Source organism: Piliocolobus tephrosceles, chromosome 1 (genome assembly GCF_002776525.5).
Source record: "Piliocolobus tephrosceles isolate RC106 chromosome 1, ASM277652v3, whole genome shotgun sequence".
Taxonomy (NCBI): domain Eukaryota; kingdom Metazoa; phylum Chordata; class Mammalia; order Primates; family Cercopithecidae; genus Piliocolobus; species Piliocolobus tephrosceles.
Window position 1 is genome coordinate 35,459,820 of NC_045434.1, and position 19,303 is coordinate 35,479,122.

The 19,303-nt window shown below is 35.1% G+C and overlaps 1 protein-coding gene across 2 annotated transcripts in view; it reads left to right on the forward strand.

Moving 5' to 3' along the window:
* RALGPS2 (Ral GEF with PH domain and SH3 binding motif 2) overlaps positions 1–19,303 on the forward strand; it is a 198,967-nt gene that overhangs the window by 167,302 nt on the left and 12,362 nt on the right. The window contains exons 15-19 of one of the 2 annotated variants that reach the window (XM_026448210.2): positions 2,819–2,896; positions 4,504–4,609; positions 7,298–7,390; positions 11,979–12,084; positions 16,920–17,011. In XM_026448210.2, the coding sequence (XP_026303995.1) occupies positions 2,819–2,896; positions 4,504–4,609; positions 7,298–7,390; positions 11,979–12,084; positions 16,920–17,011 (475 nt within the window). The remainder of the gene's footprint in view (positions 1–2,818; positions 2,897–4,503; positions 4,610–7,297; positions 7,391–11,978; positions 12,085–16,919; positions 17,012–19,303) is intronic. The other variant, XM_023231275.2, reaches the window with a different exon arrangement.

Sequence of the window (19,303 nt, forward strand, 5' to 3'; positions counted from 1 at the left end):
GGCCGGGCGCAGTGACTCAAGCCTGTAATCCCAGCACTTTGGGAGGCCGAGACGGGCGGATCACGAGGTCAGGAGATCGAGACCATCCTGGCTAATACGGTGAAACCCCGTCTCTACTAAAAAATACAAAAAAAGCTAGCTGGGCAAGGTGGCGGGCACCTGTAGTCCCAGCTACTCGGGAGGCTGAGGCAGGAGAATGGCGTAAACCTGGGAGGCGGAGCTTGCAGTGAGCTGAGATCCGGCCACTGCCCTCCAGCCTGGGCGACAGAGCGAGACTCCGTCTCAAAAAAAAAATAAATAAATAACTAGTCATCGACAAGTAACCTACTTAGGTATTCAAAAGATTATTTCCTTAAGTTCTGGTTCATTTAAGTAATTTTAAGGCATTTAGTGGAATGGTCAACTTTATTCTCTGCTACTTTGTCAAAGACAAAATGATTTAATACATTTTAAATTTTACAAGTAAAGCAAGTTGAGGTTAGAATTTAAATTGTCATAAACTCAAAATTTTCAGAGTACACTTTCATACTGAAATGCTATAAGTTGTGCTCCCTTCTCCTTCCTTTGTTGCTTTAAACTGTTAAAGCTGTCGCCCAGGCTGGGCGCAGTGGCTCAAGCCTGTAATCCCAGCACTTTGGGAGGCCGAGATGGGCGGATCACAAGGTCAGGAGATTGAGACCATCCTGGCTAACACGGTGAAACTCCGTCTCTACTAAAAAAAAAAAAAATACAAAAAACTAGCCGGGCGAGGTGGCAGGCGTCTGTAGTCCCAGCTACTCCGGGAGGCTGAGGCAGGAGAATGGCGTAAACCTGGGAGGCGGAGCTTGCAGTGAGCTGAGATCCGGCCAATGCACTCCAGCCTGGGCAACAGAGCGAGAATCCGTCTCAAAAACAAAACAAAACAAAAAAAGCTGTCGTCTGCTGTATCATGCTATATTGAGGTCTAAGTACATATAAGATCTGAAGAATGTGACCAAACAAGGCAAATAATTATTTATTAAATGTCCATTAGGATTTTTATGTTTTCACTGACCATTTCAGATTCATAAGATATTTGGCTCTTGACCAAAATAATTGCTCCCCTTTTGTATATGAACTAAGTAAGTTTCTAAAAATACCTGTATTCATTACTCAAAAAGAGGGTCATTTAGATTGAATGTTAAATGTCATATTAATACTGAAGTTGAAAATGTTTATTTGCCTAACTCCTTATCAGTCACAATTTTAGAAAATAAGTTTAAATCAAATTTTATTTGAAATTGTAAATTTCATGCTGTTTAATTGGAAAAACAGATCCTTATTTTTTATGTGACTTCATAAAGATTTCTCAATATTATGTAGTTAAGATTTTGTTTATAAGTTCTACATTGCAAAGTACTTTGGATCCTTTCTACTCTAATTATCAGCGTTCCCAACTTTTGTTCTCTTTGTTTTGCGAGATAATAAGTAAAAACATATTATTTTTATTTATTTTTGTATTATTTCCCTTCCAACCTTTACTTTTGATCTGTTCTGTTCATTTGGGTTTGCCTGAAATGTGAAAAACACAAGAATTGCCTTTGACATGTTGTCTGAATTGGTTCAAATTGTCTTTCCCTCTAGAAAGAATGTAGTACCATCAGAAGTTGATTATAAGAGTGTATTGTAATCTTTACATTTAAAAAATATTGATTAACCAAATTGTTTTTTAGATTGCTTGCCTTATGAGTAACCAGAATGGTGGTGTGTTAAATAATCTGTTCTCATCCCAACAGGTTACCTATGAAGACAGTATTTAATGATGTTACCTTCACATCTCAAAACAATTTTTTTCCTTTATAACAGATGTTTTGCTTTGCAGACATTTGTGGCTAAAAAATCTACTTTTCTTATTCCAAGTTTAAATTAGTGGGCTCTTGGAACATTTTGAGAACAGTGAAATGAATGCTGCCCAGCAAGATTCAGACATGAAATAATAGAAAGTGAATAAAGAACTAGGATTTAAAGTACTACTCATGGATAGTGAAGTTGAAAAATGTACTCTGAATGTTAACATACCATTTTCTGTTCTTATTTTCTAGATAGACATCAAATAGAAGTTGCTAAAATAATGCTTTTTCTTCAAAATATCATTTATCAACAGTGCTACTTTCGGGTTTTCCTAGGCAAAGAATTATCAATATTTTTATGTGTCTGTTTTTATTTTTTTTGTTTTTAACTATTATGTGCCATTTTGGATAATTATTAACTCATCATTTTTATCATTTATTGGCTTTGTCAGTTAATGTAGAAATAATACCTATATTACTCAGTCCATTTCTTTTATTAGTTTTATTTACTATAAAGGATAAAGAGGAAAATAAAGTTTTCCTCATGAGTTTTAAGTTTACAAGCCACATTGTTTTTAGGTGTCTTCATAGGGACATATAATAAAAATGAATTACTTATATAAATCCGGACATCATATTTAAACTGGAATCCAAGAAGTGGTATAGAAATGTAAGCATATTTGAAGTATTTTTCAGGTTTTTTTATTATTTGGCTATAAATAGCTCTTTAATTCTTTTAGCAGATTTGTGAAAGTGAATGTGTATATAAATATATGGTGTGTACTAAATACCTCTTAAGTATTTCTAGAGTCAACAGTAGAAGAAAAAAATTTTTTAAATCTATGCTGCATGCTTTAAAAAAGAAAGAGGAACAATCACACATACTATCCTTTTGTAAGATTTAGAAAGCTATATTACAAGAAGAAACTATTATACTGTTCTAGGTATTGATAATGGCTGTGTGAATAAAAGTATATGTAATACATACAATTTATAATGGAATCCAACAGGAACAGATTATACCATTCTCTCGGCCCGGTGACAAGAGTGGCACGAAATGGCTATCGAAGTCACATGAAGGCCAGCAGGTACAATTCCCCTGCATTAAGGGGTCACAGAACTCCCTTATGGTGTTGGTGATTGGCTTACATGGGTGTGGTCTGACATTATTTCTCTTCTTTCTCAACTAATTGATTTAAAAACTAAACAAATTACCCAGAAAAACTTTCTTTCCAAGATCTAATGTGAAGATAAATTTCAACTATTCTTTCTGATCCACAGAGCTAATTGCCAAAACTTGCATCTTAATGTTACATATTTTTAAATGCTTCCAAGTTGGTAGCCTTTAAACTGCATAGGTCTTTCTAATGCTGATAGTTTTTGAATGAACAATATAAAAATCTGCTTATTTATTCATAAGTTGTAATCAAAGCATTTACTTTGCTAATAAATGTACATTTGATTTGTCTTTTTAAAAAGTTTTTCAGATAAACTACAGGTCCTGAATGTAGACAAGTCTGTTTCATAAAATAATCATTTGTATATTTAAATTCATATTCGTTCAGTTGTTCATCTAGTTAAACCAGGTCTCTTTTGGACTGTTATTAGCTGTGGAGGCAGATTAGGGTGGTGTATTGATTGGGAACGTGGGGTTTAGTGGTGATGAGTAATCAATTCATAATACAACAAAATACCAAACTTCAGAAGCAAACTTTACATCAGTTTGATGGTGTCTAATCTCCCTGCATATCCCTCCCTGAATATAAATAGCTCTAACGTGAAATTGCTACTGGTTTATAGGTTCGTAAGTCACTTTGAAGACACCTAAATAATCCCAAAGGAATAAACTGACAAACTTTAGTTTTCATTGCTCTTATGGGAATTCTGCAGCTCATGTCAAGTCACCAGTGACATTTTTATCAGCATGTATGTTTAATTGGCTCATGTAGAAATCATTAATTATTGTATTAAACATTGGACCTTAAATCAATTAGGGAAAGATATTAAAGTGTTGGTTATTTTGTGATTTTTTTTTAAAGATACATGAAAAGGAAATCTTGGGGTTTGAGTTTTTTCCTTTCGTGGAGAGCTGTTAGGCCATAATCACTTACCATTGACACCATTTACATGTTATTAAAATGTATTGCAGAAAGCTAGTTTTTAAAATATATTATTATTGACTTTATTACTTCTTTCTATTTTAGAATTAAATTAAGCATGAGTTTTCTTTTTTTCTTTTTGAGCTTCTCTTTTTATTTTCAGTTTTATTATACTTAAATGCTTTTAACAAATAGAATCCTCATTTTTCCTACCAGGACTTAAAGTTTCTATGGGGAAAATAAGGTTACAAGAGTGATGCAGTGTGGCATGTTAAGAAGAAAATAAATCTTAAATTTTTAATTTAATATTTACTGAAGTGAATTACTGCATTCTTTCTAAATTATACTTGTTCAAATATGTAATTAAGTGTGTTTTTTAACCATCTGCTGACTTTAATAACTTTCTAATCAACTTTTTGTGACAGCTTATAAATTTCAAGATTAATAAACCTTTAAAATTGTCAGTGTCGCCTCAGCTCTGAATAAAGTAACAAAGTTTTAAAATTAAAATTAAGAATAATTACATTTTTTTAAGTACCTAATTGATGACTATTATAGACAAAAGCTCTTATGTGTTCTTTTCTTCATCATTATAGTTCTGCAGAATCAGAAGATTTGGCAGTACATTTATATCCAGGAGCTGTTACTATTCAAGGTGTTCTCAGGAGAAAAACTTTGTTAAAAGAAGGCAAAAAGCCTACAGTAAGATTTCATCATATTGTATTTTAATACACCTCTAAAAATATACAAATGTATATAAGACTCTGTAAAGTGCTAGAACAATTAAAATAAAGCCTGATTATAGTAGACTTGAAATAATATTAAATAAGGTCCTCCCCACTTACCCTTGGGTCATCCATTCCAAGACCCTCAGGGGATTACTGAAACCTCAGATAGTACCAAACCACATTACCATCATTTGGAACATGTTTCTGTTCATATCTTCCATCCACAGATATAATACCTTTTCTGTCTTAACTAAGCACTTAACTCCACACAGTAGCCATAACTTTTGCAGTTTGAGATGCAATAGCAAAACTAGCATGAATTTCTTTTTCCTCCTTCATAATTTCACACATAGAAAATTTGTTCTTACCATGGATATTAGCAACCTTAGCGTCTAATTTTTCTTTCCTTAAGCCAAGAACTTTTCTTTTCACTTAAGGAAGCAGTAGGGAGTGGGCCACAAGGGTAGCACATACAGTGTGGAGATGCTGGACAAAGAAAGGGATGATTGTGTCCACAGAAGGACAGATTAGAACTATATTACTGAGAACAACACGTGATTTTAAAATCTATGAATTGTTTGTTTCTCATATTTTCCAAAAATTTTTTTACACTATCATTGCCTGTGGGTAACTGAAACCACAGATAAGAGGGAAACTATTGTACACATTTGCTTTACCATATTTTCTTAACATAAAGTGTTATTATATGTGCCATATAGATTTCTGTTAAATCATGTGTTAAGGGTGCTTAAATCCTGTACTTTTTTTTACCCCCATTATAGTTCTTATACAAAATTATTTCTTAGAGAACCCTGAAAGTATATCATCAAGAAGTATTTTAGTATTAAGTTTAGGTAAAGTAGAAAATAAAGAGTAACAACCCTAAAAACTGGAATTTGATTGTGCTTTATCATTTTATTTAAATGCCTGTAATACAGTTTTGTTTTCTACATAAAATAGAACCCAAATATAAAATGCTTTCCAAACCATAAGTATATTGGGGGGAAAAAAAGGAAGATTGGTGGAACTGAGCTCTTAATATGTATCAAAGAAGTTTATTCTTCCTGAACACCAGCATAGTAGTTTGACTACTAAGGAACAATTTTTTTCCCTTTCTCAGATTTGAAATATAAAACCTTTGATATATATTCACACTTAAAGCTTTTGAAGAAATGGGGGCTTCATATAAGTAATCTTATTTTGCTGCTTATATCACAGTAAGCCAAAGGCACATACAAATCAGGAATCTCTTAGACAGGCTAATGAACACAGAATTGCATGTCATTTGAAGCATTACCATACCTTTTGTGTGCTGAATGCTAGAAATAGAACAGTAAACAAGGTGAGGCAAAGTGTCTTCCTCCTGGATTACATTCCAGTGAGGAGAAATAGAGAATAAGGCTTTAAAATAAGGTCATAGGGTACAGAATGACGGGACAAGGAGGGATGCCACTGTGGCAAAACATTTGAGCTGAGATCTGAATGAGGTAGGTAAGTTAGCTGTGTGACTATCTAGAGTTCAGGAGACAAGAAGGCTTGTATAGTTTACGCATTGAAATTGGGGAAGGTGGAGGAGATCAGTTAAGAGGCAAAAGCTGGAGTTGTTTGATGATAAACGTGATGTATAAGAGAAAGCATGAAAACAAAGATAACTTGTAGGTTTGGGGACTGAGGTGGCTGGATGTTGGGGACATTTATTGAAATGGGGGCAGGTCAGTCTTGGCCAAGTTCAGTTTGATATGCTTATTAAACATTCAAGTGGAGATGTCATTGTGGCTCTTGAAACAGTGTGGATCATGAGGTCAGCAGAGAGGTGGCAGGGAAAGAGATTTGGGAGTCATTAGCATACAGATAGATAGTATTTGAAATATGGATCTGGATGATAGATTAAGAAGACAGTATAGCTAGAGAAGAAAACAAGGTTGGAGATAGGGCTCTGTAGCATTGAAGGTCTCCCACAAAGAAGAGTATAAAGGAAAATTAAGAAACTGTTATCCCAGAAGCCTAGCAGTTACAATACTTCAAACACGAAGGAGTGGCCAGCTGGGTCAGATGCTGCTAAGAGGCTGGCTATGATGAGGACGGAGGCTTTGCTAAAATTACAGTCATCAGTGACCTTGATGACCCAAAAGCCAAATGAAGTGAGTTGAGTAGAAAATGGGCAAAACAGAAGTAGAGGCAAGATTTAGAGACTCCCTTGCAAGAAGTTAGACTGTGAAAAGGAGCTGAGAAATTGGTTGGTGTCTGGGGTGTAAGGAGATGGGTCAAAGGAGGGATTTTAAAGGGATTTTAAGGTTCATTTGTATAAGGATGGTAGAGGGAGAGAGGTTGAGAAGCAGTGGAGTTAATTGCAAAAGCAAACTTCTTAGAGATAGTTGGAATCTAGGGCATAAAAAGAGAGTTGAGTTTGTCTTTAGATAGAATCGGGGTTAACTATTTTATTGTAGCTGGAAGAAAGACTGAGTATGTGGATCCACAAACAGGTAGTTAGATGGAAATGACAGGAGTATTGGAGATTAAGATTTCAGAAGTGATACAACTCAACTCTGAGGTTAGTCCTTTGGTTGAAGTGAAGTGGACTTGATCACTGGCACTTAGAATGTAAAGAAACTAAGAAACCAGGAGCATTTTAATAGTATATTCATGTGTTTGTCCTATACAGGTAGCATCTTGGACAAAATATTGGGCAGCTTTGTGTGGGACACAGCTTTTTTACTATGCTGCCAAATCTCTAAAGGCTACAGAACGAAAACATGTAAGTATTTGTTCTCTACATTTTTACCATGGTTTCACAGACTGTTCATGGTTATAAAGAAAGCAGTCCTAATGGGATACAAAGGTTTTTTGGGTTTGCTCTTGTTTTTTCCTATCTTCTAGTCCAAAAGTTTTTACATTTATTTCTCTTTTGAATACCATTTTTCCATTGCAGATGTCAAGACTGCACATTAAGCTCATCTATCTTATCACCAAAGCTTTTTGGGTTTCCTGTTCAATATTGTTCAAAACTATTGCCTTGGAGTTTCCTTTCCTAACCAGCAAAATGTGGAAATGTGGGGCCAACATCTAAAGTTCTTTCCACCTCAATCTCTGGTTTAGTGATTCTTCCCAACAATGAAGAGGAATGATCAGTTACAACAGTTACTTCAGGGCGGGCGCGGTGGCTCAAGCCTGTAATCCCAGCAGTTTGGGAGGCCAAGACAGGCGGATCACGAGGTCAGGAGATCGAGACCATCCTGGCCTACATGGTGAAACCCCGTCTCTACTAAAAAATACAAAAAACTAGCCGGACGAGGTGGTGGGCGCCTGTAGTCCCAGCTACTCGGGAGGCTGAGGCAGGAGAATGGCGTAAACCCAGGAGGCGGAGCTTGCAGTGAGCTGAGATCCGGCCACTGCACTCCAGCCCTGGCGACAGAGCGAGACTCCGTCTCAAAAAAAAAACAGCAGTTACTTCAGTCACTTTCTTGTGCTTCATATTACTTAAAAAAAGCCTTTTTTTCACCCTGTAGAATTTTCCTATAAATCTCTTTTGCATGCTGTTTGTTTTTACATAGAATTTTTGAAAGGAAGAATGATTTTCTATGTTGCATTAATAAAATTTGAGAGGAATTTTACTTCTAAGTCACATATTTTGGGGGAGAAAAATTAAGTGGTTTATCCTACTGGGGAAAGGTAAGCCAGTGAAGAAAAATTTAAGTCCTTTTTCTACTTAAAACTTAACCAGATAATACTGTGTAATTCACAGTAATCCAGAGAAACTCTTCTTTATTCTCACAGTTTTAGCCCTTTAATCAAACCAGAGGTATAGAAAAGAACATTTTTGGTTTAAATGAATGTGGAAAGTACCATAAGACAGCATTGCCTTTCTTTATCAACCATACCCACCATCAGCCACTCTCCTGACCATCATGACTCATTGTCTTGCTTTTCTTCAGAGTGTTAGCATATATTTTTCCCTAATTAATTCATGGTTTCATTTTTTAACTGTACCTCAATGGGATAATATATATTCTTAAGTACTAGTTTTTTGCTCACTATTATTATATAATTGTTTAGATAGCTCTTGCATTGAGATAAAGAACTTGAGTGAATGATCATGGAGATTTCTACTGTGAATATTTTTTGTATTCTGGTCAAATTGACAATAATGCCTATATACCCTACAACATTTACACAGATCAGTTTTGCGGAAACAATTTGTAGAGTTAGTATTGCTGTTCTCAAAGGAAGAAAATAGTTGGATTCATTCAGTTCAATTAAATCCTTTATCTTCAGATGTAGAAAGTAACTTTTCACATAGCCACACTGAGATCTTGCTGGCTAGATTTCACTTAGCTGACTATTACAGAAAAGTCATTATTCAAAATAAAGTGGTTTTTTGGGTTTTTGTTTTTTCTTAGTTTCAATTAGAAAAAGTCCAAATTAAAGAAGTTATAACTGAATTTGTCATCTAATGGATATGTTAAATATTGTTTTATGCTTTGCATTGTTGCTTATGCATAAAAAGTTACTATTATGTTATAGTTTGGGTTTTTAATTATATGAGGTTTCTGATAGGTAATGTATGCAAAATGTTTGGAAATTAAAGCATGGTGGGTTGGGAGAAAATCTTTTTGCGTACCAAGGAAATTGACTGCATTTCTCATCTTTTCTAATTAAATTAAAATATAATTAAAGAATAAATTTGAAGAACAGGATAGAGTGTATAGAGACAGGTCTAGATCTATAGTATTAATTGTGAGATAGAAAAGATACGGCACAGAACTAAATGGAAGAAAAAAAATTTAATTGTTTTCAAATAAAGTTAAAATACAAATAGATTGAAGGAAAATATCTTCTATATGTAAGAAACAGATAAAGGATTAAAATCACTATTTAAACATGACACCACCTATATTGTATTTTTGCCAAAATAATTTAACCTGAATCTTATGAGGAAATAATCAAATCCAAATTGTGGGACATTCTATGAGACAGCTGGCCTAGATTCTTAAAAAGACCAAAACTTGGCAGGTGGAGTAAGGGCAGGGGGACAGGAGGACTGTTCTAGATTAAAGGAGACTTGACAATTAAATGCAATGTATGTTTTAGTTGAATCCTGGAGTTATATTGGGGAAAAAATTTAAAAAGCTATACAGGTTATTATTGGAACAATTTAAGAAAATGTAATATGGACTTTATATGGTTGTCTGTTCAGTTTCTTAGAAATAATAATTACGTTGTGATTGTATAGGAATATAGTCTTGTTATTAAAAGACACATTGAAATATTTAGGGTTCAATGTTATGATATCTGCAGTTTGCATTTGAATGTTCAGAGAGATCAAACAAATACAAAAATGTAGATTAAGGATATATGGCTAATCGTGGCATTCTCAACTTCTATACAGTTTGAATTTTTTCAAAATAAAAAGCTGGAGGAGAAAAAAAAATCATAGATTAAAATATACCTGTTCATGTATGTATATAAACCCAGAAGTGGGACATATGGAAGTCCGTATACCTTATTTTAGTATTCTATAATGTATATATTTTTTTTGCCTATGAAGAACGGAGTTTGTGTGGGTAGGGTGATCAACTTCACTATTTAAAAATGCAAATTAAGAGAGACACTTTCTTGCCATTAGACAAAAATTTAAAGGATTGATGATCTAGCATTGGTCATGATATGGGGAAACAGACTGTCATCCATGGCTGGTAGAAATCTAAATTGGTATTGTTTTTGTGGTGGCCAATCCTAGTCAGTATTTAGCTTGATAATAACCAGAAATTCCTCATCTGAGAATCTGTCCTACAGAAATGTTTGAACAAGTGCACAAAGATTATCTGTAGAAGAACATTTCTATAATATTTATGACAACAGAAATCTGGAAATATCCAAAATACTTATCAATAAGGAAATGGTTACTGATAGGTGAAAAACACAAGTCAGAGAGTAAATATATCCCCCATTAATATGTAAAAACCAGCAGCAACAATAACACAAGCCTCTGATATAATAAATGCATAGAATAAGGTCTGGAGGTTGTCACCTCAAGTGATGATTATGTCTAGGGAATGTGATGGAATTCAGCTGGTGGTCAAGGGGCATTTGCACTCTAGTTTCATCCGTTTCTGAAGCAGTTTATGTTGCTTGAGTTATTTTTTATTTTTTGAAAAAAGGAATTGAGGTAGAAGTTTTTAGGCTTAGGAAAAGAATATTAGAAGATCATACTATTCATGTTGAAGTACATTATGAGCTGTCAAATCAACAGTCCTGTGGTAGGGCCAATTTCATTCTTCACAGTACTAAAACTTACTGATTTCTTTAGCTTTCATATTTCAATTTCATGTTGTTATAAATGTGCCATGTTCGTTCTTTTTCCCATTTCCTTTAATCGTGAAGCATATCATACATACCAAAGATAGGTAGTGTACATGTACATTTTAAAGCATAATAAATAAAATGAACACCTGTATACTCTCCACCCAGTGTGAGAAACAGAACGTTACTAGAACTATCACAGCCTTCCCGAAGGCATCCGCTTCTTTCCTGTCAACCATATCCACAGCCTGTCACTGTCCTGAATTTCTTGTTAATTGTCACCTTATTTTTTAGTGTTTTACCATGTACACCTCCTTATACAATGCACTGCTTCATTTTTAAACAGTACCTGAATGGCTTCACATACATGCTCTTAAGCGCTTGCTTAAGCCAACCTGTTCTTCTTTTATAACTGCCCTTTCTCAGGATTAAAAAAAAAGAAGTTGTAGCTAAAATAATAGTAATAACAAAAGAATAGTTAACTACAAAAGTAATAGACATGCTAAGAATACCCCTCTTTTTTGAAAAATGCAAGTAAGAATATTGTCATTAAGAATTACCTGGTTGCAGTGAGATGAGATCACACCACTGCACCACAGCCTGGGCAACAGAGTGAAACTGTCTCAAAAAAAAAAAAAAAAAAGAACTCTCTGATTTGTTACCTCATCAGATTTAAGATAACATAGCTACTAAAATGCAAATGTCCTTCCTATAAGGAGTAGTACAGTAATTCAGAAAAAAACAACAGATTAATATATCATATTCACAAACATATTATGCTCTCTGGGAATGGAGAATAGGTCAGTTAGGTTTTGATGAAGAGTTGAAACTGGGAAGGTCTGGAAAGTAGGAGATTATCTGAAGAAGACTTGCCTAGGATGAAATTTAGCAGTGAAAGGACCCAGGCTGACCCAGACCCAGCATGAAGTCACAAATCTCATCTTTCATTAAGAGAAACTGAAAATACACTCCCTAACACTGAAGTTTTGCTTGGAATAAGCCATAAATTTTCTGTTTCCACTAATTATCTTTTTTTCTCTCAGTTCAAATCAACATCCAATAAGAACGTATCTGTGGTAGGATGGATGGTGATGATGGCTGATGACCCTGAACATCCTGATCTCTTCCTGCTGACTGACTCTGAAAAAGGTGAATTGTTAGAATAACTGGGGCTTATGATACTGCATATATATATGTGTTTGTGTATATGTGTGTATGTATGTCATATATATAATGTTTTATGCATACATGAAGAACTTGATGAGCCAAAACCTAGTTTCACTGGAATACTCAAGAGGGAAAGTGTTTGTGTAGTTTTATCTAGTGGGAAATACTTTTGTCCCGTTATGTATATTAATAGTATTTTTGGAGCTTATTTTCTTTGCCACATGGGCATATACTTGAAAATTAAAAAGCCCAGCTAATCCCTAGAGACCTAACTAGGAAAGGAGGGAGGCAATTTGAGAATATATACCCCTACTGTTACTTCAAATTTTTAGAGACTTGCCATATAGTCCATACTCCTTCCTTCATCAGTACCTTGAAATGGATTATTATTATTAAGTTCTGAAAGTGGCAGAGTTAAATATTTATTCCATCACTTTTAATTATTCAGAACCAATATTGTGCAGTCTTATCCACACAGATCTAGAGATGCCACACAATTATTGTATTTATTTAGATGTATTTTATTCTAAAGAATATTTAAAAACAAAATTACTTATTTTAATCCACAAGCAACAAAATGGTGACTTTCTGAATATATTTGGCTCAGATTACTTTCCAAGTTAATTATAATATTTTACATACAGTATATAAAGAGACACTTATGAATAAAATAACTGGCTATTGACCATTGGAGTTTATAAAGTAGATATGAGAAATTGGAGGATGGGCTATGTAGAATCACATCATACATCCTTACTCTACCTGTGACTGTAGTGGATACCTCAAGGCTCATCAGAAAATATCCTCAAATGGTTGCTTTTCTTCCATCATAACTGCTAGCAGTTGACAAGTACCAGAAAGAATATATTATGTTACCTTTTATTGACTTCACAACTATATTTTGACCTCCGTTCAGGTGCTATTTTGTATCAACAGATATCCCACTTTTGTGATGTTTCAGTGTTTTAAGTACACAAGTAAGCAAATATATTGGAGGCAGGAAAAAATAATACCAAAATGTCTTGTTTTTAGATTAAGTAGATTGATTTACAGAATAAATACACCCTACTCAACATTTTTTTCCCATAAGTTGTTGGGGTACAGGTGGTATTTGATTACATGAATAAGTTCTTTAGTGGTGATTTGTGAGATTTTGGTGCACCCATCACCCGAGCAGCATACACTGCACTCTGTTTGTAGTCTTTTATCGTTTGTCCCCCTTCCCACTTTTCCCCCCAAGTCCCCAAAGTTCATTGTATCATTCTTATGCTTTTGCATCCTCGTAACTTAGCTCCCACATATCAGTGAGAACATATGATGTTTGGTTGTCCATTCCTCAGTTACTTCACTTAGAAAAATAGTCTTCAGTCTCATCCAGGTCACTGGAAATGCTCTTAATTCATTGCTGTTTATGGCTGTGTAGTATTCTGTCACATACATATACCACAGTTTCTTTATCCATTCGTCAATTGATGGACATTTGGGTTGGTTCCACGATTTTGCAATTGTGAATTGTGCTGCTATAAACATGCGCATGCAAGTATCTTTTTCATATAATGACTTCTTTTCCTCTGGGTAGATACTCAGTAGTGAGATGGCTAGATCAAATGGTAGTTCTCCTTTTAGTTCCTTGAGGAATCTCCACACTGTATTCCATAGTGGCTGTACTAGTTTACATTCCCACCAGCAGTGTAGAAGTGTTGCATGTTTTACCACATCCATGCCAACATCTACTGTTTTTTGATTTTTTTGATTACGGCCATTCTTGCAGGAGTAAGGTAGTATTGCATTGTAGTTTTGATTTGCATTTCCCTGATCATCAGTGATGTTGAGCATTTTTTCATTTGTTTGTTGGCCATTTGTATATCTTCTTTTGAGAATTGTCTATTCATGTCCTTAGTCCACTTCTCGGTGGGATTGGTTTTTTTCTTACTGATTTGTTTGAGTTCATTGTAGATTCTGGATATTAGTCCTTTGTCAGATGTATAGATTGTGAAGATTTTCTCCCACTCTGGGTTGTCTGTTTCCTCTGCTGACTGTTCCTTTTTCTATGCAAAAGCTCTTTAGTTTAAGTAGGTCCCAACTATTTATCTTTGTTTCTATTGCATTTGTTTTTGGGTTCTTGGTCATGAAATCCTTGCCTAAGCCAGTGTCTAGAAGGGTTTCTCCAATGTTGTCGTCTAGAATTTTTATAGTTTCAGGTCTTAGATTTAAGTCCTTAATTCATCTTGAGTTGATTTTTGTATAAGGTGAGAGATAAGGATCCAGTTTCATTCTCCTACATGCGGCTAGCCAGTTATCCCAGCACCATTAGTTAAAAAGGGTGTCCTTTCCCCCACTTTATGTTTTTGTTTGCTTTGTTGAAGATTAGTTGGCTGTAAGTATTTGGGTTTACTTCTGAGTTCTCTATTCTATTCCATTGGTATATGTGCCTAGTTTCATACCAGGCACATACGCTGTTTTGGTGACTGTGGACTTATAGTATAGTTTGAAATCAGGTAGTGTGATGCCTCCAGATTTGTTCTTTTTGCTTCGTCTTGCTTCAACTGTGGTGGGGTCTTTTTTGGTTGTATATGAATTTTAGAATTGTTTTTTCTAATTCTTTGAAGAATGATAGTGGTATTTTGATGGCTATTGCATTGAATTTGTAGATTGCTTTGGCAGTATGGTCATTTTCACAATGTTGATTCTACCCATCCATGAGCATGGGATGTGTTTCCATTTGTTTGTGTCATCAGTGATTTTTTTCAACAGTGTTTTGTAGTTTCTTTGTAGAGATCTTTCGACTCCTTTGTTAGGTATATTCCTAAGTGGTTTTTTTGTTTTGTTTTGTAGCTATTATAAAAAGCTTTGAGTTCTTGATTTGATTCTCTGTTTGGTTGCTGTTGGTGTATAAAAGCCTACTCAAAATTTTGAATTCAAAACCCCAGCCTCCTTCCCATATCAAAGGCATAATTAATGAAATTAAATTTTAAGATGAGAGCATTTTCATTGGATTTAGTTAACAGATTCTTTGTTTTCTTCCGTTTTTCTTAGCTTGCCTAATAGAACTACTTCAGGTAGCCAAAATTTTATGAGGTCTATCTATACTAATGGTTTTTTGCAGGGGAGGAGTGAGGATGTAAATTGTAGCTATAACCAGATTAATTGTAGATATGCCTTCTTTTCACATTGACCTAATGTCTGTGTCTGAGTTCAGCAAGTGTAACAATGTTACTTGACTAATTAAACATTTGGTGAAGAAACAATTACTTCGGAAAGTGAAAAAGTTATTTGAGTGTTAGAGTCTCAAGGAATAGATGAATAATGCTTAAATATAGTTAAGTTATTGAGCCATTGAATGCAGTTATTAAGGAAAGAATAGAATTCAGCAAAAATTGTGAAATAAAAAGAACTTAGCTCAGTGAAAAAAAGGAAATAAAGCTTAATTTAGAGCAGCCTATAGTACATGGATCCTTTCTTTTCTTAACTTATCGCTTCCTCACCTTAATACATGTAACCATTTAAAATATCCTCATTATATGTCAGTCTTGAATTAAAGTCAATATAGGAACTACTAAATACACACAGCTCAAATGAATTTCTAATTTCTTAAAAGAGAAAAAGTTGCCTCATAGGCTTTCCCTAAGTGCTCTCAGCAGAACTGGAAATCTGTAATAATCTTGACAAATGTCTTGTAACTAAAGACTAAAAGCATAGTCTATCAATGTTATATGACTAATCCTTAATTATACTAAATAGCTAGTGTTTAAGTGTTAAACATGTTGAAGCATTTTGGCATGTTAAAACTTAACATCTACTAATATTTAGGCCGGGTGTGGGTGTGGGGACTCATGCCTGTAAATCCCAGCACTTTGGGAGGCCAAGGCAGGCAGATCACTTGAAGTCAAGAATTCAAGACCAGCGGCCAGGCGCAGTGGCTCAAGCCTGTAATCCCAGCAGTTTGGGAGGCCGAGACGGGCGGATCACAAGGTCAGGAGATCAACACCATCCTGGCTAACACAGTGAAACCCTGTCTCTACTAAAAATACAAAAAATTAGCCAGGCGTGGTGGCAGCGCCTGTAGTCCCAGCTACTCGGGAGCCTGAGGCAGGAGAATGGCCTAAACCCAGGAGGCGGAGCTTGCAGTGAGCCGAGATCCGACCACTGCACTCCAGCCTGGGTGACAGAGCGAGACTCTGTCTCAAAAAACAACAAAAAAAAAAGAATTCAAGGCCAGCACATGGTGAAACTCCGTCTCTACTAAAAATACAGAAAACTTCGCTAGGCATTGTGGTGCACACCTGTAATCCCAGCTTCTTGGAAGGCTGAGGCACAAGAATCTCTTAAAACTGGGAGGCAGAGGTCGCAGTGAGCTGAGATCACACCACTGTACTCCAGCCTGGGTGACAGAGTGAGACTCCATCACAAAAAAAAAAAAAAAAAAAAAAATCTAATATTTAGATATCTAAGTAGTAAGTATTCAGAACCAATATTCTGCAGTCTTATCCACACAGATTTGAGATGCCACACAGTTATTTTATTTAGGTGTATTTTATTCTAAAGAGCATTTAAGGAGACAAAATTGTTTCTTCTAATTCATAAGCAGCAAAAGTGACTTTCTGAAAATATGATAGCATGTAAATGTGTTGCATCAAGAATTCTTTATTGTATTGGAAATACGATAAAAATAGGAGATACAATAAAATGGAGGTGTTAAGTGAATAGAATTCTAAAACTGAAAACTCTAGTCATTTGTTCATTAATATCTGGCATAATTATTATGTGTCATTGTCCTTACATTTTTATTATTTCCCTCTTGTTTTGGATAATTTTAGGAAATTCGTACAAGTTTCAAGCTGGCAATAGAATGAATGCAATGCTATGGTTTAAGCATTTGAGTGCAGCCTGCCAAAGTAACAAACAACAGGTAAGCATTTCTCCTTAATTCTCAGAATAGTCCATAATTTGGGAATATATGTAAAAGAGTTCCAAGAGAAGTAAACAAACTAGTTCTGAGTTAACTAGGAGAATGGTGGTGGTTTTATTCTTGTTGACTACAGTTAATAAGACATGAAGGTCTACATTTTAGTGAGAAGCTAGACAATAATCATCAAACAAGTAACAAAATATCAAACAGTCAGAACTATATGAAGAAAACAAAATAGAAGTATGTGATGCAGAGCAATGGGAGTACAAACATAAAAATCTCCCTGAGGAGATGGTACTGACATGAACCACAGGAAGAAATGAGCTATAAGAAGAGGAGAGCAGAGAACTGTTTAAGGGAAGAGCAAGTGCAGAGAGCCTGAAACTGGAACAAGCTTAAGGTGTATTCAAAGCAGAGAAAGATAGCCAGTATGGTAGTCAAGAGTATAGTTCTCTAAAGGATAAAAATTAGATGGCATATTAAATTAATAAAAATTATTCAAATTCATCTTTATTTGATCTGTTGACAAACTGATGTGGGTTTCTGTGGTGTTAGTGAAACCAAAAACCATTTGGATTTTATTTGCTTTTATTTTACTGAAACAAAAATGGTCTAATTGAAAGGCTTTCAGCTGCAGAAGAGCAGGAATCCATTGTGTTGTTTTCCCCAAACCTTGTTGCACAGTTAAAGTTGAACCACAGATTGGTAGAGCAGACATAAAAAACATAGCCGCATTTACAGAAATTTATGTAGACTTGTGGAACCAGTTGTTTGTTAAATATATTTGAAAATCATTGACTTAGCATATTGGTAATGCAGAAGTACGTAGTTAGCTTTATCAGTAGGTAATATTGAATATGATGCACTGTATCAGCTTAGAAAGCTTAGAAAAAAAAAAAAAGTATTTTTCACCCTGTCATATCAAGATGTAAGTTATTACCCTTTCTTGATCGTTTAAACTAAGGCTCCACCATACAAAATGACCTACACGGGTCACACAAATAAAAAATGGTGGATTCAAACTTTCTTCATCCTTTGAGTCCATTCTTTTTGTTTGTTTTTTGACTTTTGGGTTCAGAGGGTACTTGTGCAAGTTTGTTACATGGGTATACTGCGTGTCACTGACGTTTGGTGTATAAATGATCCCGTCACCCAGGTAGCGAGCAGGGTACCCACTGGTTTTTCAACCATCACCCCTCTCCCACCCTCCCCACTCTGGTAATGCTCAGCATCGATTGTTCCCATCTTTGTGTCTAGGTGTATTCAGTGTTTAGCTCCCACTTATAAGTGAGAACATGCAGTATTTGGTTTTCTGTTCCTGCATTATTTCACTTAGTGGCCTCCAACTGCATTCATGTTGCTGCCAAGGACATGATTTCACTGTTTTTTAAAAATCACTGTGTAGTATTCCATAGCATATATGTACCACATTTTCTTTATCCAGTCCACTGTTGATGGGCACCTAAGTTGATTCCATGTCTTTACTATATAGTGTATACTGCTGGGATGAACATACGTGTGTCTTTTTGGTAGAACAATTTATTTTCCTTTGAGTATATACTCAGTAATGGAATTGCTGGGTTGAATGGTAGTTGTTTTAAGATCTTTGAGAAATCTCCAAGCTGCTTTCCATGGTGGCTGAATTTACATTCCTACCAAGTGTATAAGCATTCCCTTTTCTCTGCAACCTTGCCAACATCTGGTATTTTTTTACTTAGCCATTCTGAGTGGTGTGAGATGGTATCTCATTGCAGTTTTAATTTGCATATCTCTGGCAATTAGTGATATTGGGCATTTTTCAAATGCTTGTTGGCCATATGTATTTCTTCTCTTGAGAAGTGTCTGTTCATGTCCTTTGCCCACTTTTTAATGGAGTTGTCTTTTGCCTGTAAATTTAAGTTCCTTATAGATTCTAGATATTAGACCTTTTTCAGATACATAGTTTGAAAATATTTTCTCCCCTTCTCTAGGAATGTTGGTTTATTCTGCTGATAGTTTCTTTTGCTGTGCAGAAGCTCGCTAATTAGGTCCAGTTTGTCAGGGTTTGTTTTTGTTGCAACTGCTTTTGGAGTCTTCATCATGAAATCTTTGCCAGGGCCTGTGTCCAGAATGGTGTGTTCTAGGTTATCTTTCAGGGTTTTTATAGTTTTAGGTTTTGCATTTAAGTCTTTAATCCATTTTGAGTTGATTTTTATGTACAGTATAAAGAAGGGATCCAGTTTTAATCTTCTGTATATGGCTATCCAGTTATCCCAGCAGTATGTTGAATAGGGAGTCTTTTCACCATTGCTT